The following is a 23,876-nucleotide window of genomic DNA, read 5'->3' on the forward strand; positions in this document are numbered from 1 at the left end:
CAGTGAATCCACAGTATTTAGAATGGTGCCTGGCTTTTCAAAGGTGCTCGTTAATATTTGTTGAATAAGTGAAGTCCATTTTTCCATCATGTTATTCTAACATATTTTGGCACCTCTTGTACTAGCAATCAATAGCTAATATACTAAGGCAAAAAGTAAAAATGCACTGTTAAACCAACCAAATGTTCAAAATTTTCTAAAGTGTCTGCTTTTGAAAAAAAAGCAGAATAGATAAATAATACAAAAAATTAAGCAAGATATAGAAGTATTAAATATTCCTAAAGATCTGTTGAGAAGGAGTGCTTGAAGAATCAAGAGAAGAAGAATTAGCAAAAGTTATTTTGTTGAGTTCATAAAGGAATAACCTCTTTGAAGAGCCCAAACAGGAGTGTGACAGCTATGCAAATACCTCAACTTTGCCCGGAAACTCATGGGGAAGGGATTTCCTTGTCATTGGAGATGTGTTTATTTTGGAGTTATAAAGAACTAGGCAGCCCTTTTCAGAAATGTTGCTTGTGAGCCTGGTATTTAAACTTATGCCATACTTCAGCGAGTATTAATTATTAGTAAATGACAGGTGGCCACAGTAGAAGACAAAAGAAATTCAGCCCCTGGCATGGTTTATCTAAATGGCATGCCAGTTTTCCCACCCTTAACTTACTGATCTGGTCTTTTCTTCTGCTTCTCACCTATGTGGAATCACAATCCAGCTGTGCATGCGTGCATGCTAAGTCGCTTCAGTCGTGTCTGACTCTATGCAACACTATGACCTGTAGCCCACCAGGCTCCTCTGTCCATGGGATTCTTCAGGCAAGAATATGGAGTTGGTTGCCCTGTGCTCCTCCATCTTACTCATAGTGGAACCGTTTATTCATGAATTCAACACACATTTCTTAAGAGTTTTTGGTATCACTAAAACTGCTAAGTTTTTGAAAAGGAGGCCAATTTAGAGGAATGATGGTTAAAATTAATTATAACTTTGTGTGTGTGTAAGCATGCTGAGTCACTCAGTCCAGTCTGACTCTTTGCGACCCCATGAACTGTACCCCTTCAGGCTTCTCTGTCCATGGAATTCTTCAGGCAAGGATAGTCAAGTGGGTTGTCATTCCCTTCTCCAGGGGACCTTCTTAACCCAGCAACTGAACTCCAGTCTCCTACATGGCAGGCAGATTCTTTACCATGTGAAATCCAATTATAACTTTAATTACCATGTATTCAGGGCTTGCTGGGAACTCATACACACTCAGCAAGCAATTCACTTGCATTGTCTCATACCATCACTACAAACCTGGGAGTAAGTCTTATTCTTTGCTCCATCTTATTTATGAGAAAACTGAGGCTTAGAGATGTTCTGAATCATGCCAAAGAGCTCATAACCATATGAATCCAAGTCTTTACTGCCTTCCCAGTGGGTCCCAATCTTTATTGTGCAAAGATGAGAATCTCCTGAGGATTCTGGTTTATGGCGAAGGTACTTGGGCCCTGTTCCTTGTGACCCTAATTCCCTGAATCTGCCTTAGAGCCTGAAAACCTACATGTTGACAAGAATCATCTGCCCAGGTAATTCTACTGCCCCAGGTCTACAGGCCGTATTTTGAGCAGCCTTGCATCACTTCTTGTTGGCTCACTGGGCTTTGGGAAGTTTACAGTTGGATGAGGTTAAAGAGATGCTGCAATTAGAGACGAGTCTCAAGGACATAAGAAAACAATGTGGTATAGACCAAAACCAAAATCATTTCAGTCAATTTTATTTCATGGGAAAATCAAGTCTGTTTGTAAAGATGCGATTTAGCTCAGAAGAATGACCTTTCTGAATAAATCACAGATATTAGATGGTTGGTTTTTCAGTTTGCCTTTTGCTTCTTTTTTCTCAATGTGGAGACATATACTTCTGGTGGGAAGGAAATCTCTTTAGTTAATGCTTTCGGTGATTTGTTCTCCAGCTAATGAAGAGTTGAGGCTTTTTTGTTTGTCTCTTTTAAATTGGCTTGTGGCGTTTGTCCTTCTTAATGCTAATTCTAAATAACTTCTAGGATTCTGTTTATTTATATAACATACAGAAAACTACATGTATAATATACAAAATCATGGATAGCATGCATAAGGGTATATATAAGGGTGCATACCTTTGATGATAAACAAAACTTGATACTTGAGTGTTAATATCTTCTGACACCATCATTTTAAGGAGATTGTGTGTGATTTGGACCTAAGAGCAGACCTAACTCATGCTAGGCCAGGTTTTCTCCATCTCTGTATTGTTCTTCATTGTGGGCACAGGGGGCTATCCTGTGTATGGTAGGATGTTGAGCCAATCCCTGATGTCTGCTCACTAGTTGCCAGTAGGAAACCCACCTGAGAGTCATGATAGCCAAAAATGTTTCCAGAAATTGCCAAATGTCCCCTGAGGGGGCAAAATCACCCCCAAGAACCACTGTGCTATATCCTTTTGTTACCCTTTATTAGTGCTGCCCCATGGTATCCCAGAATGAAAGGATATTTTTTAAAATATCAAGGTCTTTTGTCTATCCAGAAACATTGGGTCACTTTCAATCTCACATTTATGAAATGGAAGCAAATTAGAAATCATCCACTTTCAATCTAAAAGAAAAAATCCTGTGACAACCTCTCAAAAACTGGATCCGGAGAGCCTTAAAATGAGTCATCCACTTATGAGATAAACAGTCACCAAAGAAAAATGCTGGCCTGGAGTGTGTATTTCAGAATTGAGGAACAGCCAGAAACATTCTAGGCTGTGCTGGTGGGCTTTGGCACGCTTCTGGGTGCTTGTTTATTGCTTCGTGGCCCATGTAGTGAGTGTCACAGGGCAACACTGACCTTTGTGTTTGTGTCTTCTTGCTCATAAGAGATCTGATGTGTGAGTGTGAGTGTCATAGTTTCATTATTCCTCAGGTCTCATATTCTTACACTTATTTTCTGCCCCCATATACTGGCATTTGGGGGCTCATCTACAGGCTTTGTTTCAAAAGACTGTTTCTTAGCAATTTATTCAAATCCAGAAGATATTCTCCCTCATAGACACAGTATTACATGAGTTGGTGAGTTTCCAATTTCCTATTGGACTCATGATGTACCTTATCCATGTAGTTCTTAGACTGACAGATATTTATTATTTGTGAATTATTTTTTCTTCAGTGGTAATTAATTCCTAGGTACTATCTTGGGTACTGGGAACACTAGGGTCAGTAAACCAGATGAGGCTCTTGCTCTCATGAATCTAGCTGATATGTGTAGCTCATGATGCAGGGTGCTAGGGACTGGCTCTTGGCCATGTGAGACCAGATGCCAAATAAATGTGCATAGGGGCCTAAGTGACCCCAATTTCTTTATATCAGGGGTTGGCAAACTACAGTCAGTGGGCCAAATTGTCTTTGTATGATCTCCGTGCCTAGAAAGCTTTTTGCATTTTTAAATGGTTGAAAAAAGTCAGAAAAAAAATATTTTGTGACGTGAAAATTATATGATATTAAAATTTTAGTGCCTATGACTAAAAGACGCTTACTCCTTGGAAGGAAAGTTATGACCAACCTAGACAGCATATTAAAAAGCACAGACATTACTTTGCCAACAAAGGTCCGTTTAGTCAAGGCTATAGTTTTTCCAGTAGTCACGTATGGATGTGAGAGTTGGACTGTAAAGAAAGCTGAGCGCTTAAGAATTGATGCTTTTGAACTGTGGTGTTGGAGAAGACTCTTGAGAGTCCCTTGGACTGCAAGGAGATCCAACCAGTCCATTCTAAAGGAGATCAGTCCTGGGTGTTCATTGGAAGGACTGATGTTGAAGCTGAAACTCAGCCACCTGATATTTGGTGGCTCAACTTTGGCCACCTGATGCGAAGAACTGACTCATTTGAAAACACCCTGATGCTGGGAGAGATTGAGGGCAGGAGGAGAAGGGGATGACAGAGGATGAGATGGTTGGATGGCATCATCAACTCAATGGGCATGAATTTGGGTAAAATCCAGGAGTTGCTGATGGACAGGGAGGCCTGGCGTGCTGTAGTCCATGGGGTCTCAAAGAGTTGGGCACGACTGAGCGACTGAACTGAACTGAACTGATGACTAAAATTTTATTGGAACTTGTGTTTACATGTCGTTTATGGCCGCCTTTGTGCTGCATTGGCAGATCTGAGTAGTTGTGACAAAGACTATATGAACCACAAGCCTGAAATATTTACTATGTGTAACTTTCTAAAATTCTAATTAGTGGGGAAAGTGCTTTCAGGATTCTAGTCTTGGAAACTTTCCAGCTTAAATCACTGGCGGGGTACCTATAGTGTGAAGCAGCACTTTAGCACCAGGAGATAAAAATCTGACAGGTCGAGATCTACCTTCTACGGTGTTTGGGAGCTTATTGTCATCTGAACTGAGTCCCCTTGACCTCACCAACATTCTCTTCTAATGCTCCCTCCTATTCCTTCTCTGTTAGTTTCCTATTTATCACTGATGTGACAAATTATCATAAATCGAAAGCATCAGAAATTTAATGTCATACAGTTTTGGATGTCAGTCTCACTCCACTGAGATCAAAGGCTGCATTCCTTTTGGGGGCTCTGGGGGAGAATCTGTGCCTTGCCTTTTCCAGCTTTTAGTAGTTGCCTGCATTTCTTGGCTTATGGCTCTTTCCTCCATCTTTAAAGCTGTCAGCCTAGTATCTTCAAATCAATCTCTCTCTCTTCTCTCTCTCTCTCTCTCTCTCTCTCACACACACACACACACATGCACATACACAGCCACCTCTGCCTCCCTCTGGTAAGGACTCTTTGATGACGTTGCATTCGTCTGGATAATCCATAATAACCTCACTATCTCAGGATCCCTTAACTTAATCACAGTTACACAGCCCCTTTTGCCAGGTAAGGTAACACAGTCACAGGAATTAGGAGGTGGCCATCTTTGGGGGCAGGGGCTGTTATTCTGACTGCCACGCCTTCTGTCTAGTAACTTCGCACTATACTTCTCTCTGCCTCCACAGAACTTGACTCCAGGCTGAAGAGCATCTCTCAAGCTTTGTATCCACCAGCCAGGATACTGTAGTCGCTAAGAGTATAGGTTTTCATCTCTGAGTGTCAGGTTCAAGTCACTTGTTGTTGTGGTTGTTGAATGAATGAGGAATGAATGAAGTTATGGCATCACTGCATTTGTTCAATAAAAGAAAGCAGAACACGCTTATTGCTGGGTGCCTTAAAGCTCACGTTTTGCTCAGAAAATCACATCTTGTGGTAAATTTGCATCTTTCTTTGGTGGTAGTTAATGTCTTGAATTTTCTAGGAAGAGCAGACTTACTAGAACCCAACCCGAATCTGGTCAACATTTGAGCACAGTGGTTCTCAATCCTGATTGTGTGGGCCAATCAGAAAACCATATATATAGGTGCTCAGCTACAGAGCAGATACCTGCCCCAAAACTTCTGTGTGGTCATTAGTTTAGTCTCTGTCTTTGCTCATATTTGACAGTTTTCATAATGTAAAGACAAATATATTTTACTCACATAAACACTGTGATCCTGGGAATTCTAGGAAGAAGCAACCAGGAGCAGCTCATGGACTACCCCCCCCCCCACACACACACACACTGGTCTGTGGGGTTCCCATGGGCACCGCATCTGGGGACTCTGTCCTAAGCTGTAGCAACCTGAATGAAGAAATGAGGAGGCAGGAAAAAAAAGTGATTTCAGGGTAAATGCTTCATTGAGAATACTCTGATTTGAACTTTAGGATAACTTGCATAAACCTTGGATGAATGTTTTGAGAAAAAGCTCTTTAATTTTAAAAGATGATGCGGATTGAGACAAGGAAGGTGGATGCATTCGACCAAGTATCCTAAGTCCCCTACATATGAAAGAGCTCTGTTCCAAGATTGAGATCGTAAGTCCAATTTATTCGTTAAGTCCAACAAAGTTAGCCTAAGTGCCAAACTAACACAATTGGCTATATAGTACTGTACTGTAATAAGTTTATAAGACTTTTCACACAAATAATACATAAAAAACAAACACAAAAAATAGCAAGCTTTTATGTTTGCCTCTGGACATCCTGGGCTTGAAATAAAGATATTATACTACTGTACTCTATACAGTTGTTGCTATTTAGTCGCTCAGTCGAGTCTGACTCTGCGACACCATGGACCATATCCCACCAGGCTCCTCTGTCCATGGGATTCTCCAGGCAAGAATATTGAAGTGGGTTGTCATTTCCTTGCCCAGGGGATCTTCCTGACTCCGGGGTCACTAAATTATCACACCTTAAACAGCAACCCAACTGTAATTCTAAGACATGTTTGCAGCTTTCCCAGCCATTGTGTTGTGACATTTCCTTGACTCTATGTGTGCTTGGCTCTGAAATTAGACGTCTTTATTCTTAAAATGTCTCTACTGCATTAAGGATAAAAATAAAAATGAAGAATACTGTTCTAAGTCATTTAGACAGTCACACACCTCCTGACTTTATCCCAAGATACTATGAAAGTAGTTCATAGTATCACAGGGTTTAGCCTGTGAGTTGTGTTCCTTTTATAATTTCCCCAAAATGAACCTCATGTTTCCAACTTAAAAAAAAATGTTAAAATTACATGCACTTAATTTGAAATGAAGTCATTAAAAATTCACAATGGTGGAAATATAAACTGGGAACACTGAGAAAATTGGGACCTAGGGGAAGATGGAGATTATTTGATGTATTATGACTGCTGATTGGCAGGTAGTAGCAAAAGACAATGAGATGGTGGAGAGGATGAAAGGTGATGAACTGAAGTAGCCCATACAGACTTTTCCATGTCTGAATGAACTCTTTAGGCTTCAGTCATTCAAGTTTCTGGTATATTATGTCTGTGATTATGAAACAACTTGGTCCATTACCCATAATCAAAAATGTAACTGAATGATATTTTTAAGATGCCACACATTTGATAATACACAGCTTTTGAGATGTCTTCGTAGTCCCTCTTCATTTATTATTTGATAACTTTCTCTCCTAGGAACATTGTTTTTTCAGCCATGTCCTAAGGATGGGATTAAGAACCAATTGACTCTGGGGACAGTTTTGTCTCCTTTGAGAAATGACTTTTCCAAAGCCTGATCAATGCAGCTGCCATGCTTTCAAGAAAGCGTCCCATTCTTTTCTCTTTCTGGGTTTGTCTGTAGCCTTCTCTGGAACCATCAGCTGCTGCAAGAACTAAAGTCGCAGAAGACAGCAACTCCATACATTCAAGTCTTTACAAATAGACCAAGCCTTTTCTCCCTTTTGGCTAATAATTCCAAATTTTCCAAAGAAGTTACAAATTCTACGAAGTTAAGAGTCATGGGCTATGATGTATAATGGACTCAGAGGAATTTAAAACACCACACTTCATTTTTTATTATGCTAAGTGTAGTCATTTGTGAACAGTTTCCAAAACTATGTATTACTTGATTGCGAAGGAACTACTGTAGTCGAGAGAAGAAGACGAAGGCTCAAGAAAAATGCAAACTGGCCAGATTCTATTTTGCCAGATTTGGGAATGTGTTTTATTTATTTGTTTTTAGAGATAAAATATCACTTTCAAAATCTGAACATCTTTCTCCTCCACATGCCCCCCCCACACACAGACACACACCAGACCTAATTCCCTTCTGCTCTTTCTCATCTTAGTGATTTAGTGTATCATCCTCCCAGTTGTTCAAATCAGAAATGTTTAAGTCATCCTAGATTACCCCTTCCCAGCCCCCCACTAGATACAGTTTGCCCCCAAGCATCTTTGTGGTTCTAAGTATCTCCCCATGTATTCCAATTTCAATCAGCATCTTACCTAGTCCAGAGTCTCTTCTGATCTCTGCATCTTTGGCTTGCTTTCTCCCTCAATTCCTTTACAACTGTGTTTCCAGTCATCTTTCCCTTATGCAAATTTGATCACGTTCCTCTCTTAACCAAGGTTCCTTAATGACTAGCCGTCACTAGCTGAGTAAAATCCTACAGAGATAGCCCTCCAGGATCTGGCCCTGATTTCTATGTGGCTTTACCTCCTGCTGTTTCCTTTCTTCTAGCCTTGTAATTTCCCCTAAACAAGCCTGTTCTCTCAAATTCATTTGCCTTGGCACCCACTGAATTTTTTTTCCAATGTTGCAGTTCTACTGAGCAAACCCTTACTCCTCTTATTCAACTTCAAGCCTCCAGTGAAACATTGACTTCTTATAAAGCCTTCCTTCATCCCCAAATTGATATCAAAGTCTTTTATTCTAGGCATTCCATTGCATTTGGCTCTTACTTCTAATATCACAATCTCTATATTTCATGGATTGAGTGTGTTCTTCGTAACAAAATTCAACTCCTTCAAGACAAGGACTGTTGTCATTTTGATAATCTCAAGCCTAGTACTATTTTTAGCATGTAATAGGTGTTCATTACATTTTGTTCAAATTAATTATGCAGCAGGACATTTGTTGTTGTTTACTTGCTCAGTCGTGTCCGACTCTTTGCGACCCCATGAACCTCATGAACTACAGCCTGCTAGGTTCCTCTGTCCATGAAATTTTCCAGTCAAGAATCCTAGAGTGGGTTGCCAGTTCCTTCTTCAGGAGATCTTCCCAACCCAGGGATTGAACCTATGTTTCCTGCTCTATACGCAGATTCTTGACCACTGAGCCACCAGGGAAGCCCTGGAGGACATAGTAAATTAAAGAAATAAAATGTATCTTGTAGGAATTGGTTTATTTTACTTGAGCCATAAACTATTATACATAGGTTGGCAAATTGTAGCCCACTGTCCAAATCCAGCCTTCCACCTTCTTTTGTAACTGAAGTTTGATTGGCACACAGCCATACCCATTGACTTCTCAACTGTGGCTGCTTTCATGCCACAAAGGCAGATCCGAGTAGTTTTGACAGAGACCACATGGCCCACAAAGACTGAAATATTTACTTTCTGGCCTTTTACAGAAAAAGATAGCCAACCCCTGCTACAGATAACAAAGCCATTGGAGGGCATATTTTAAAAATGCTTTTAAAGAATAGGTATATAATTCCACTTTGACACTTCAGGTAGCAGTAGGTTCCATTTGATACCTAAACTTCATATTTAGAAATCACCAGGGACTTCCCTGGCAGCCCGGTGGTAAAGATTCCACGGTTCCAATGCAGGGGACCTGAGTTCAATCCTTGGTCAGGGAACTAAGATCCCACATGCCTTGTGGTAAAGCAAAAAAAAAAAAAAAAAAGAAAGAAAGAAATCACCAGCTCATCTGGAACTTCCCATCTGGGATGCACTTGTGTGTGCATGTTTAGTGAAACATAGCCTTCCCTGTGAGGTCTTTCCCAGCCAGCACCTTGCACCCCTCCCCCGAATCTAACACTGTAAATCTCTGTCCTCTGCTAACACTTCCAGGCCCTTCCCTGCTTTTTCCCCCATCCTTAGCTGTTATTATTCAACACACTATATTCTTTACTTACCCTGGTTTATTTTCTACTCCTGCCAAAGTGGTGCAGTGGTAAAGAATCCACTAGCCAAGGAAGAGACACGGGTTTGATCCCTGGGTAGAGAAGATCTCCTGGAGGAGGAAATGGCAACCCATTCCAGTATTCTTGCCTGGAAAATCTCATGGACAGAGGAGCCTGGCAGGCTACAGTCCATGGGGTCACAAAGAGTCAGACACAACTGAACAACTGAGCATGCACACCAGAGTATGATATCTCCATTTGCTAAAACAATGAATAAATAAATTAGTGAAATCCTAGATAAAGAGGGGGGAAAAAATCCAAGCATTAGCATACTTTCATTTACTCTTTGGAATGAATCATCTAGGCAGGAATTTGTTACCAGTATGGAAGAAAGGTGTCTTAATAGTCTCTGGGGCCAGTCTTTCTGTCTCTCTCCTTTCAGGTGAATAATTAATAAGGATGATGAAGTCTTTGGGGATTCCTTAATGTTTCCCACATGCACAGCAAATCCCTGGGAGTGTCTGTGGGGCCCAACACTGTTCCTTGTCCCAGAACTTTTCTTGATTATTGAGGAAACAGTAGCTACCTCATCAAAGCTGTTGTGCCCTGGCTGATATCTGTGATTCCTAGGAATTCCTTCTCTGTGAGGGGACATTAGGTTTCAGAGGACTGTGAAGTATTGTTTCTTATGTCATGACTTTCTCACTGTCTGCCTTAAGAGTAGAGATATTCACCCTCAGTGGAATCAGCGATGTATATGTGTGCACACAAACAAACCCAGGATTGTGGGAATCTCTGCTTTGATTCTTTGATGTGGAGTATTTTCACATCAGATGTCTGTATGAATATGTACTTTTTATTGATCTATCTCTATATTTAGTATGATGAAAATAACTCATTAGACTGCTATAAAATAGAAACTCAGTGGTCACAATTTAGCATAGAATTTAAAAGCCTAAGTCTTTTTAGCTCAAGTCCTGATTGATTTCAAGTCTTGTAAGTTTTACAGTTTGGGGGAAATTACTTAACCTTCCTAAGCCTCAATTAATCTAGATTATATTTGTGTACTGTGTTTGCGCAGTTGCTTCAGTCATGTCCAACTCTTTGTGACCCCAGGGACTGTAGCCCACCAGGCTCTTCTGTCCATGGGGATTCTCCAGGCCAGAACACTGGAGTGGGGTGCCATGCCCTCTTCTAGGAGATCTTCCTGACCCAGTGACCTAACCCACATCTCCTGCACTTCCTGCATTGCAGGTAGATTGTTTACCCAGTGAGCCACCTGGGAAGCCATATTATATTTATACATACCATATATTACTATCGGAGAATGGCACCCACTCCAGTACCCAGTACTCTTGCCTGGAAAATCTCATGGACAGAGGAGCCTGGAAGGCTGCAGTCCATGTGGTCGCTGAGGGTCGGACACAACTGAGCGACTTTACTTTTACTTTTCACTTTCATGCATTGGAGAAGGAAATAGAAACCCACCCCAGTGTTCTCTGTTGTCCCCTTCTCCTCATGCCTTCCATCTTTCCCAGCATCAGGGTCTTTCCCAATGATTCAGTTCTCCTATTTTGGAAGTCACTTTTTTTTTAAAAATAGTGATTAGAGTCACCCTGCTGGCTTATACAGTAAAGAGTCTGCTTACAAAGCGGGAGACCCAGATTTGATCCTGGGGAAGCTTCTCCTGGAGAAGGGAATGGCTACCCACTGCAGTATTCTTGCCTGGAGAATTCCATGGACAGAGGAGCCTGGAGGGCTATAGTCCATGGGGTCGCAAATAGTCTGGGCACGATTGAGGAGGTTCGGCACTCTATTTCATTCGACATTATAGTGAACCTTCTCTGTGTCAAATCCAGCACCCCTATATCATTATCTTAAGCCGTCAACAAAATCCTTATTGAGAGGAAATCAGAGTGTCGAGGAGGAGAAAACATGGAGTCAGGGGCCTGGGAACAAGGGACTGGAAGCTGGCTTCCTGGGAGCTGGGGCGGGGAAAGGCGAGAATCTCAGGGGTGGAGACTCAGGGTTCATTTGCATAACCAGCATGCACTGCGCGCAATATAGATTGAATTTACTATTTTAATTCATTATAGATTTCTTTTAAATGTAATATTTCGATGAATGAACCTTCACGCACTTAAGTGAAAAGATCTGCCACAAACTCTTGACCCAGAGTTACCCTTGACGCTGCTCACCCTACTTGTGTTAGGAGTGCTCATTCTCAAGGTGGGTCTTTTGCTGCGCTTAGTATGCTCCTAGAAACATAAACCTCCTGGTTTGTGTTCTTTGGAGGCTTTGTCGGGGGTCAAAGCCAATATGGTTGTATTCAAAAACAGACTTTACGAAATGAAAGTTTCGAGACAGGTGTTTTTTTGGGGGGTTGTTGTGTTGGGCTTTGGGCTGCTCAGTCGGCTCTCTCAGTCGTGTCTGATTATTTTGTAACTCTGTGAACTACAGCTTTCCGGGTTTCTCTATCACCCACTCCGGGAGCTTACTCATGCCTTGCGAATCCATGGTGTTATCTAACCGTCTCATTTTCTGTTGTTTTCTTTCTTTTCTAACCTTTAGTCCTTCCTAACATCAGGGTCTTTTCCAATGAGTTGGCTCTTCCCATCAAGTGGCCAAAGTATTGGAGCTTTAGCTTCTGCATCAGTCCTTCCAATGAATATTCGGGACTGATTTCCTTTAGGATTGACTGGTTTGATCTCCTTGCGCTCGAAGGGACTCTCAAGAGTCTTCTCCAACACCACAGTTCAAAAGCATCAATTCTTCAGCACTCAGCTTTCTTCACAGTCCAACTCTCACATCCATACACGGGTACTGGACAAACCATATCTTTGACTAGACGGACCTTTGTCGGCAAAGTAATGTCTCTGCTTTTGAATATGCTGTCTAGGTTGGTCATGGCTTTTCTTCCAAAGCTTTAGAGAGCATCTTTTAATTTCATGGCTGCAGTCAGCATCTGCAGAGATTTTGGAGCCCCCCAAAATAAAGTCTGTCACTGTTTCCATCATTTTTCCATCTATTTGCTATGAAATGATAGGACCAGATGCCATGATCTTAGTTTTTTGAATGTTGACTTTTAAGCCAACATTTTCACTCTCCTCTTTCACTTTCCTCAAGAGGCTCTTTAGTTCTTCACTTTCTTCCATAAGGGTAGTATCATCTGCATCTCTGAGGTTATTGGTATTTCTCCTGGCAATCTTGATTCCACCTCGTGCTTCATCCAGCCTGGCATTTCACATGATGTACTCTGCACAAGCAAATAAGTTAAATAAGCAAGGTGACAATATACAGCCTTGATGTACTCCTTTCCTGATTTTGAACCAGTCTGTTGTTCCATGTCCGGTTCTAATTGTTGCTTCTTGACCTGTGTACAGATTTCTCAGGAGGCAGGTCAGATGGTCTGGTATTCGCATCTCTTGACTTTGCATTCCAAGATGTCTGGCTCTAGGTGAGTGATCACACCATTGTGATTATCTGGGTCGTGAAGATCTTTTTTGTATAGTTCTTCTGTGTATTCTTGCCACCTGTTCTTAATCTCTTCTCCTTCTGTTAGGTCCATACCTTTTCTGTCCTTTATTGTGTCCATCTTTGCACAAAGTATTCCCTTGGTATCTCTAATTTTCCTGAAGAGATCTCTAGTCTTTCCCATTCTGTCGTTTTCCTCTATTTCTTTGCATTGACCACTGAAGAAGGCTTTCTTATCTCTCCTTGCCATTCTTTGTAACTCTACATTCAAGTGGGTATATCTTTCCTTTTCTCCTTTGCCTTTGGCTTCCCTTCTTTTCTCAGCTATTTGTAAACCCTTCTCAGACAACCATTTTGCATTTCTTTTTCTTGGGAATGGTCTTGATCCCTGTCTCCTGTACAACGTCATGAACCTCCGTCCATAGTTCATCAGGCACTCAGTCTATCAGATCTAATCCCTTGAATCTATTTGTCACTTCTACTGTATAATCATAAGGGATTTGATTTAGGTCATACCTGAATGGTCTAGTGGTTTTCCCTACTTTCTTCAATTTAAGTCTGAATTTTGTAATAAGGAGTTCATGATCTGAGCCAGTCAGCTCCCGGTCTTATTTTTGCTGACTATATAGAGCTTTTCCATCTCTGGCTACAAATAATATGATCCATCTGATTTCAGTATTGACCATCTGGTGATGTCCATGTGTAGAGTCGTCTCTTGTGTTGTCGGATGAGGCTTTTTGATATTACCAGTGCATTCTCTTGGCAAAACTCTGTTAGCCTTTGCATGATGGCAATTAGCAGTAGTTTTTTCTCTTACTGAGAAATAAAAATGAAAAAGTTTCCCTGTGTTCCCATAAAAGAGAGGAAGCAGTATCTTGAAGTATCTTTCCACATGGTTTTCTTCATGTCATTTTATGAGATTGGGTGACCTAGAAGATTCTCCAGACTGGGATGTTTGCAATTGACTGAGAAAATCCACGGTTAACTAAGAGTGGGTTGGATTTTAGGGACTGAGAGCTGATTTTGGACCACAAAAAATGAAGTTTGCTTGACATTATGACCAACTGAGGCAGAGGCTGAGGTCTATGAGTCACAGATCACTGTGTGACCCTTGATGTTTTCCCCCTTGTTCTGCAGGGTGATTTCACCTGGAACAGTATGTCGGGCCGCAGCGTGCGGCTGAGGTCAGTGCCCATCCAGAGCCTCTCAGAGTTGGAGCGAGCCCGCCTACAGGAAGTGGCTTTTTATCAACTGCAGCAGGACTGTGACCTGAGCTGTCAGATCACCATTCCCAAAGGTAAGGCCCCATTTTGCCATTCCGTGAGGGATGTTGCCAGTCAAACAAATGCTCTGCCAGAGTTACAAGCTGCAGATTCGTCTCAGCCCTACCACTGACTCAGGAAGGAAGCTACAGCTTCTGGGACATTGGCTGGCATGGGCGTCCAGTTTGACAGATGTGTTCAATAGGACAGTTTACATGTCAACTAATATGTTTATTAAAAGGAAGATTGACTTGGGACATTAAAGGGGAAAGCCACGTGCATCTCAACAGTCTACATGGCTTCAGCACAACCAGTTAAAAAGAAGTTTCAAAAAAGTCCACTTAAAAGATTAGAAGAAAAACCATGTCTATCTCAATATGATTTCAAAATAACCAGTTGAATGGTTTAGCAACCTGTTAAACACGTCCTTTGACCTTATGCAAACCCAGAATCAGTTATTATACCAATGTTAACTTATTTTTATCCACCTGGCATTCTCTGTTAGGGTTCACCACTATAATGCTGAAGCCAGTGCAGGCCTAGTTGTCTGATGTTTTTACAAACACAAATCCTGATTCTACTAAAAATGGGAAACATATATTTGAAATCCTTTGATCTGTAAAGCCACATTTCAGAATGTTTTCTATTTTCTATAAAGGTACTTTTTAATGTGTGTTAGGATATACAGAAAGGTAATTTGAGGTGGAGTGAAAAGTTGTGATGCTACACAAATAGGGTAAACCTGACATGAAAAGAACATTGGATGCTGTGCCTAAAACTTACATATAAAAGCTAGATTGCCTTGACAGATTTCAGTATCTGCAGAACTTCTCCTTTGTTTTCTTTTATTGAGGGGTTGAGGGAATGCTTCATGAATAGTTATTCATAAAATAATTCATATCATGCATATGCACATACACATAGAAATGTAGTTCTCAACCAAGGATGATTCCCCCACCCCCAGGTAGAATTTAGCAAAGTCTGGTTCCGCTTTGAGTTTTCACAGCTTAGAGGAAGGATGCAGCTGACATCTAGGGGTTAGAAGCCAGGGATGCTGAACATCCCATAATAAACTGGACAGTTCCCCACAGCAAGCTTTGTCAGGTCCCAAGGGCCCAAGTGTAGAGACTTAGCAACCTGAATATACATATGAACACATGTGCTTACATTTTGTCTACAACAATGCTGGTGGGGCTATTTTCTGGGCTTATTTGTGGCTAATGGTAACAGTACTAGCGTGGGACTCTGAAGACTAGAATATGAGGCCTTGTCTGGTCACTTCCCCTCCACAGGTGAGCTTGTGTAATTCACCTCTCTAGTAGGAGGTTCTTGACTAGAGAGAGCAGCACAAAAACACTGACCACCCAGAATTTTTCACTGGATGATGACTCTCAGGGCCACTTTTATTCTTTTTCTTAAAAAATTCTTAAAAATTGAAGTATAGTTGGTCTACAATGTTATATTAGTTTCAAGTATACAGCACAGTGACTCAGTATTTTTATAGACTATACTCCAAAGTTATTATAAGATAATGGTTATGGTTTCTTGTGCTGTACAATATATCCTAGATGCTTATCTATTTTACACATAGTACTTCATACCTCTTAATCCCATATCCCAATCTTGCCCATCTCTCTTCCCATTCCAAACTTGTAATCACTAGTTTGTTTTCTACATCCATGAGTCTATTTCTGTTGTGCTATATACATTCGTTTATTTTTTGCATTCCACATATGAGTGATATCATTCAGTATTTGTCTTTCTTGTCTGACTGATTTCACTAAGCATAATATTCTCTAAGTCCATCCACATTGCTTCAAATGGCGGAATTTCTTTCTTTTTATGCCTGAGTAGTATTCTATTGTGTGTGTGTGTGTGTATATATATATATATACACACCACATCTTCTTTATCCACTCATATGTTATGAATACTTCAGTTGCTTCCATATCTTGGCAATTGTAAATAATTCTGTCATGAAATATTGGGGTACATGTGCCTTGGTTCAGTGGTAAAGAATCTGCCTGCCAATGTAGGAGATGCTGTTTGATTCCTGGGTCGGGAAGATCCCTTGGAGGAGGAAATGGCAACCCACTCCAGTATTCTTGCCTGGGAAATCCCATGGACTGAGGAGCTTGGTGGGCTACAGTCCATGGGGTCACAAAGAGTTGGACATGAGTTAGCAACAAAACAATTTGAATGTGTGTTTTTTTCTAGATATATACTCAAGTGGAATTGCTGGATAATATGGTAGTTCTATTTTTAGTTTTCTGAGGACCCTCCATATTATTTTCCATAGTGGCTGCACCGGTTTACATTCACACAAACAGTGTTGAAGGATTCCCCTTTCTCCACATCCTCACCAACATTTGTTGTTTGCAGACTTTGTGATGATATCCATTTAGCAGATCTGAGGTGATATCTCATTGTGATTTTGATTTGCATTTCTCTGATGGTTAGTGATGCTGACCTCTTGACCATCTGCATTTCCCTTTTTGGAAAAATGTCTATTCAGGTCATCTGCCCGTTTTTTAGTTGGGTTATTTGTTTTCTTTAACGCTGACTTGTATCAGCTGTTCTTGTATGTTGGATACATACAACCCCCTTACTGGTCACATCGCAAAAATTTTCTCCCATTCCATAAGTTGTCTTTTTTTTTCTTCTTTTTCAGTACTGCATGGCATGTGGGATCTTAGTTCCCTGACCAGGGATCTAACTTGTGCCCCCTGCATTGGAAGCATAGATTCCTAACCACTGAAAGTCCCCATAGGTTATCTTTTTTATTTTTCAAGGGCAAAATATTAAGTTTAATTACACCCTGTTTGTTTATTTTTGCTTTTATTTCTTCTGCCTTAGGAGATAGATCCAATAAAATATTGCTCCAACATGTTGAAGAGTGTTCTGCCTATGAGCTTTTGATTTCAAGTCTTATATTTAGGTCTTTAATCCATTTTGAGTTTGTTTTGGTATATGGCGTGAGGAAGTGTTCTAATCTCATTTTTTGGCATTGGCTCTTTTTAAAAAATTTTATGTTTTATTTATTTTTGCTTGCACTAGGTCTTTGTTGCTGCCCTTGGGCTTTCTCTAGTTGTGGTGACTGGGGGCTACTCTCTAGTTATGGCTTGTGGGCTGCTCATTGCAGTGGCTTCTCTTGTTGCAGAGCATGGGCTCTAGAGCATGTGGGCTTCAGTAACTGCAGTTTGCAGGCTCCAGAACCCAGACTCGATAGTTGTGGCACATGGGCTTAGTTGCTCTGCAGCATGTAGATTCTTCCCAGACTAGGGATTGAACCCGTGTCCTCTGCATTGGCAGGCGGATTCTTTACCGCTGAACCACCAGGGAAGTCCTGATCTCATTTTTTTACATGTAGCTGTTGAGTTTTCCAAGCACCATTTATCCACGAGACTGTCTTTTCTCCATTGTATATTCTTGCTTCCTTTGTCATAGACTAATTGACCAGAGGTGTGTCAGTTTATTTCTGGGCTCTATGTGTCTAATTTTGTATCAGTACCACACTGCTTGGATTACTGTAGTCTAAGGATTAGGAAGGTGATATCTCCAACTTTGTTCTTTATTCTCAAGATTGCTTTGGCAATCCCAGGTCTTTTGTGGTTCCATACAAATTTTAGGATTATTTGTTCTAGTTCTGTGGAAAGTGTCGTCGGTATTTTGATAGGGATTGCATTAAATCTGTAGATTGTTTTGGGTAGTATGGCCATTTTAATTCTTAAGCATGGGATATCTTTCTATTTTTTTGTATTATTTTCAGTTTTCTTCATCAGTCTTTTATAGTTTTCAGAGTATAGGATTTTCACCTCCTTGGTTAAGTTTATTCCCAAGTATTTTATTCTTTTTCATGTGATTTTAAATGGAATTTTTAAAGCTTTTTTCTGATAGTTCATTATTACTGTATAGAAAAGCAACCGACATCTGTATGTTATTCTTGCATCCTGTGGCTTTACTGAATTCACTGATTAGTTCTAATACTATTTTGGTGAAGACTTTAGGGTTTTCTATACAAAATATCATGTCCTCTGCAAATAATGGTAGTTTTACTTATTCCCATCTAATTTGGATGCCTTTTATTTCTTTTCCTTGTCTGCTGGCTGTGGCTAGGACTTCCAATACTACGTTAAACAGAAGTGGCAAGAGGGGCCACTTTTATTCTTTAAACTGGTATCTTGGACTCTGTTGAAGGTCGTGAAAGAGTTCAGGAGAAGGCAGAGGCAGGTTAGGCCAAGGGACTGGTGGGACAGGCACATTTCACTGACTGATGCCTGGCTCCTGCGGCTTTTTCATCATACTCTGCTTGACACCACAACAATAGCCAGTTTCTCCCAGGAGGAAATTCCTAGCCTTGTTATATCTTCTCATGCTAATGTAACAGAGATGCTCACCTCAAGTAAGAAGAAAATCCCTTTGGCAGTTGGTGAAAAATGAGTACTAATCACCATCAGGCTGGGTTGCTGCTTCTTCCTAGGAAAATCTCATTCTGCCTCATCTTGTCTTTGTTTGGTTTTAGGTTGGAGACGAAACCTGCCCTTGCTTCCCTATTAATTCACAAGATGGCCAGGTGGGGTCCAAGAGCCCTGTCTCTGTTTTACAAGAACAGATGATCTTTCAGTTCCTAAGAAAAAATTTTAATAGAAATGTTGGCAAGCCCAATTTATAGTGAAGGAAATGATGACTCTAAAAAGTTATGTGAAATCCAGATTTGAGACATATCAGATGAGATATCAAGGAACAAATATTCTTTGTAATTTTGTTTTCAAATCCAGTTAATTTGATGTTTCTCTTTGTTCTTCTCTTTAAAGAGTCCATTAAATAAATAACCTTTAACAAACAGAGAATTTTATATAACTTATCTGCTAGAAGCTCTGTCTCCATTGCTTGTCTCTGTGACTATTTGGGTCCTAGTACATTCAGGGAAAGATTTGTTCTATCAAGATGTTCAAAGATGTTTGGGCTTCAGGAGTTATTTTGACACTTTCTATCAAAATGGGAGCTAATGATTTACAAATCAGCTCTTACTTATGAAAGAGAGAAGGAATTGTGTGGCTGGGTGGGGAAAAAACAGATCTCACCCAAGAGTTCCAAAACTACTGTTTGGGTGAGATGATTATAGACACTGAATATTTACCAAGATCAAATGCATGGCTGGTGCTGAGTGCTATGATGGCAGCTTCAGTCTAAGGATGGCTGCTTTCGTTCCATGCAAAAACCTAAATGGAGATTCTAAACAGAGTCAGAGTCACTGTATGAATTTACTCAGGAAAATAAATACAGATGCCATGGTCTAGAACCTAAAAAATGATATAAAGCCTACTGAGATAGTGGGTATAATGAAAATGGAAACATATTCAAGCTCACATTTTTGCTCTTTGTTACCTTAGAATGACTGTGCATGCATGCTCAATCACTCAGTCATGTCCAACTCTTTGCGACCCCATGGACTGTAGCCCACCACACTCCTCTGTCCATGGGGATTCTCCAGGCAAGAATACTGGAGTGGGTTGCCATTTCCTTCTCCGGGGGATCTTCCAGACCCAGGGATCAAGCCCACATCTCCTGCATCTCCTACCCTGGCAGGCAGGTTCTTTACTACTGTGCCACCTGGGAAGCCCCTGGAATGTCTATAGGAATTTATTTATGGGTATGTTTGGAGGACTGTCTTCCTCTATGAGACTGGTGCTTCCATAGCTCAGATGAATGATAATATAATGTATTCATCAGCTGCTGGGATTCACCATAGAGAGGGAAGAACTGAAGATTGAGGGTTACGAAATTACTGGAGTTATTTCTTAGAGTGGACTGCAGTGGTGGGATCCAAAGCCACAGGTAGAGAGTTTGAGTTCCTGAGGTTTAGTAGTAGGTAGACATGGGTTATATGGGTACAGGTGCAGGCAGATTAGACGATGGGAAAGCGTGTGGAATTTCACTCCAGATTGCCTCTCCTCTCTCAGCAAAATAAGAAACAATTTCATCTGTTAGGAGTGGGGATAAGAAGGAGGTCCTGGAGGTTTGAGGAAAGAGGAAAAGAATGGAAAAGTGGGAAGTGAATGGACCAGCAATGTTGCAGGATTACAGGGCAGCCCAAAAGGTCTATTCGAGGTTAGAAGCTGGGAATTTAAATTGCAGAATAAACATCTGGGCAGCTTTGTTGTTGTTGTTGTTGTTGTTCAGTGGTGTCTGACTCTTTGTGACCCCATGGACTGTAGCAAGCCAGGCTTCCCTGTCCTTCATTATCTCCTGGAGATTGCTCAAATTCATGTCCATTGAGTCAGTGATTCTATCCAACCATCTTATCCTCTGTTGCCCCCTTCTCCTAACAGTGGAGTTAGGGTTTTCTAGTTGAGTTCAGTCTTGGTAGGGAGGGACATGGCAGTTGAGAAATGTGTGGTAAGAAGAAATCTAGACCCCTCAAAGATGGCCTGGAATCTTTGGCTATTTCCTTCACATGTCTAAATCAACTTTGCAGATGTGATCAACTTGGGTCTTTGAGATAGCAAGGTTATTCTGGATTATCTGAGGATTAAAACTAATCACATGAATACTAAGAAGCAGAGAAACTTTCCTAGCTGTAGTCAAAGAAAGATATGACTTTGGAGGAATAGTCAGAGAGATGCATTGCTGCTGGCTTTGATGATAGAGGAAAGGGCCACAAGTTGAAGAATGCAGGCAGCCTCTAGAAACTAAAGAAAGGCAAGGAAACAGATTCTCACTAGAGCCTCTAGGACAGAATGCAACCCTGCTGACACCTTGCTTTTAGCCCAGTGAGACTCATTTCAGACTTCTGGTCTCCAGAAATGTCAGTAATAAATTTAAGTCATTTTAGCCACTAAGTTTGTGGTTGTTTGTGACAGCAGCTGTACTAATACAGTATACAAGAGAGTGATTATAGCTTCAGACCATGGGATCTAAGCTGAATAAGAAGAGAAGTTAGAAATAAATGTAAAAGACATATTTTTCTTAAGTAAGAAGGATCAATTATATAAAGATATAAATTATGTCCTAAATTATCTATAAACTGGGCATGGTTCCAGAAAACATACTGAAAGAATTAATTTTTGTAATATCACTAAATTGATCTAAACATCATCTTGGCAAATAATTATATGAAGGTAAGTAGATGGGGGAAAATCTGAAAAAGAGGTCAAACAGAAATTATCCCTAGCCATTCATTAAATGTTATAAAACTAAAGCAATTAAAAGAATATTGTACTGCTTCACAACAGGCAGATCAATGGAAGATAATAGAGCTCAGAATTGAGCTAAAATAAATATGAGAACTTATGACATAAACACTGCATTTCTTATCAGGGGGAAATGATGGATTATTATTGTATTTCTGACAATGAGACTACCGTTGAGAAGAAAAATTGAGATTCTGACCTTACTCCTTATATCAAAATAAATTGATGTGGAAGAAAGATTTGAAGATTTAAAAAATGAAACTATGAATGCACTAAAACAAAACATAGCTAGATATTACTACATTTTTACGTGCAGGAAGTCACTACACAGAAAACATAGAGTGACCTGTTTCACTACATTTAAAAAAGAATAGAATCATCTGTGTGGCAAAAAAGTAAATAAACAAATAAATAGAAATGCATAACACATTTGAAAAACTAAAGGCGAACTTCTCTAGGATACAGAGCTTTATTAAAAATTAACATAAGAAAGAAAATAATTAAAATGTGGACAAATTATAGGCATCTCACAGGAAAAGAAATTCAAATGATTTGTAAATATCTGTAAAGGTGCTCTCACCCTTATATTCATTCAGGAAATGCATGCTCAACAACAGGGTGATTATTTTTTCCTCTTAGATTGGAATGACTCCCAAAGTTAGATAGTATATTTTCCCAGAAAACAGACTCTCATATACTGTTGATAGGAATATAATTGTTGCAGCAGCTTTCAAGGCAATTTGACAACACTGGGCTTCCCAGGTGGCGCTAATGGACCCGTCTGCCAATGCAGGAGACCTAAGAGTCGTGGGTTCGATCCCTGGGTCAGGAAGATCCCCTGGAGAAGGGCATGGCAATCCACTCCAGTATTCTTGCCTGGAGAATTCTATGGACAGAGAAGTCTGGTGGGCTAGAGTCCATAGGTCGCACAGAATTAGATATGACTGAAGGGACTTAGAATGCATGCAACTTTGAAATGGCCCAATAAAGCTACTTCTATGAATGTATCTCAGATATATACTTGTCAAGATAGGCTATTTATATATTAGTCAAGATAGGCTAACCACTTAGTCTCTTAATAGTATAAAAGTGTCTTTCAGGCACCATCTAATGCAGGTTGGCCATAACGATCAGGAGGGTGGACTGTCCTCCACACAGTCATGCAGGAACCTAGGATTCTCCAATCTTGGGACTCCTCCTTCCTCTATATCTATTTAGCCAGGAGACACACACAATAAAAATGAGTAAGATTTACATAAACCTTATAAGATGACTGATGAGTTTAATTTGTTACTCCCATCTAGACTTAAGCCATTTCAATGAGGAAATTTTGAAGATGCTATAGAGAATCTAGGGTAGAAATAAGGATGTCTTTCAGTGGGAGAGATCGTATCTATCAATCGAGTTTTCCTGTGAGCTTGAGATTGCCCCATGGAGGCAACCATGGAATGTTTCTACCTGGTCAAAGGCTGCTCTTGGCATAGGCTCTTGAATCAGACTGTCTAGTCTATAAATGGCTTAATCCTTAACAGCCGATCCAGGAAACAAATGTGGAGATCATGATCGAGAAATGAAACGACCTAATGCCTTCACGGGCTTCCCTGATGGCTCAGTGCCAAAGAACCTGCCTGCCAATGCAGGAGACTCAGGAGGTGCGGGTTCAATCCCTGCGTCAGGAAGATCCCCTGGAGGAGGAAATGGCTATCCTCACCAGTATTCTTGCCTGAGAACTCCCATGGACAGAGGAGCCTGGCAGGCTACGGTCCATGGGGTCACAAAAGAGTTGGACATGACTGAGCAACTAAAAAACAACAACAGCAACAATGGTTATCACGAACTTTTCATTTATTCAGAGCATATCAACTGAGTTGTGTTTATGTATCAGGTTCAATTAATATTATTTGGATAGCATTTTAATACAAATGGTCTAAGACAGGGGTTAGTGAACTGGCACCCACTGGCCAAACTCAGCTCACCATCTGTTTTTGTAAATACAATCTTATTGGCACACAGCTATGCTTATTCATTTACATATTGTCTATGGCTGCTTTTGAGCATCAGTGGCAGAGTTGAATAGTTGTGAGTCCTTATGCCTCACAGAGTCTCAAACATTTACTATCTGGCCTTTTACGGGAAAGAAAAATTGCTGACCTCTGGTCTAAGGTAAAATGAAAGGAAGTGACTAGTTGATGCCCAATATGTAAAGCAGGTTAGTGTAGGCGATATGGCTTAACCTCATTATAGTGGAAACTAAATATTTAAAGCTGGATAGTTTCACAAGAGAGAAATACATATTCAAGTTTTCTTCAGTGCTGTTTTTTTTCTTCACTTAATTTCTGGTATCAAAATTGAGAAAGGCTTTGTTTACGTATTTTGAAAACAGTATCATGGAATGAGGATTTAAGAAAATGTGGACAATAGTCTAATAAAAGAGTACCCTGATGCCTCAAAATTGCTCAGTTATATGGCTTCCTTATAAAGTGGTCCCTCACCATTGTCCCTCAGGCTTTGTAAAAC

General features: G+C 40.4%; 1 protein-coding gene across 5 annotated transcripts in view; it reads left to right on the top strand.

The window, feature by feature from the left end:
• ARHGAP6 (Rho GTPase activating protein 6) overlaps positions 1-23,876 on the top strand; it is a 546,996-nt gene that overhangs the window by 445,843 nt on the left and 77,277 nt on the right. For all 5 annotated transcript variants that reach the window (XM_040266467.1, XM_040266468.1, XM_040266469.1 and 2 more), the window contains exon 2: positions 14,042-14,201. In XM_040266467.1, coding sequence (XP_040122401.1) covers positions 14,042-14,201 — 160 coding nt within the window. The remainder of the gene's footprint in view (positions 1-14,041; positions 14,202-23,876) is intronic.

This window comes from Oryx dammah, unplaced genomic scaffold, assembly GCF_014754425.2.
Source record: "Oryx dammah isolate SB20612 unplaced genomic scaffold, SCBI_Odam_1.1 HiC_scaffold_23, whole genome shotgun sequence".
Classification (NCBI taxonomy): domain Eukaryota; kingdom Metazoa; phylum Chordata; class Mammalia; order Artiodactyla; family Bovidae; genus Oryx; species Oryx dammah.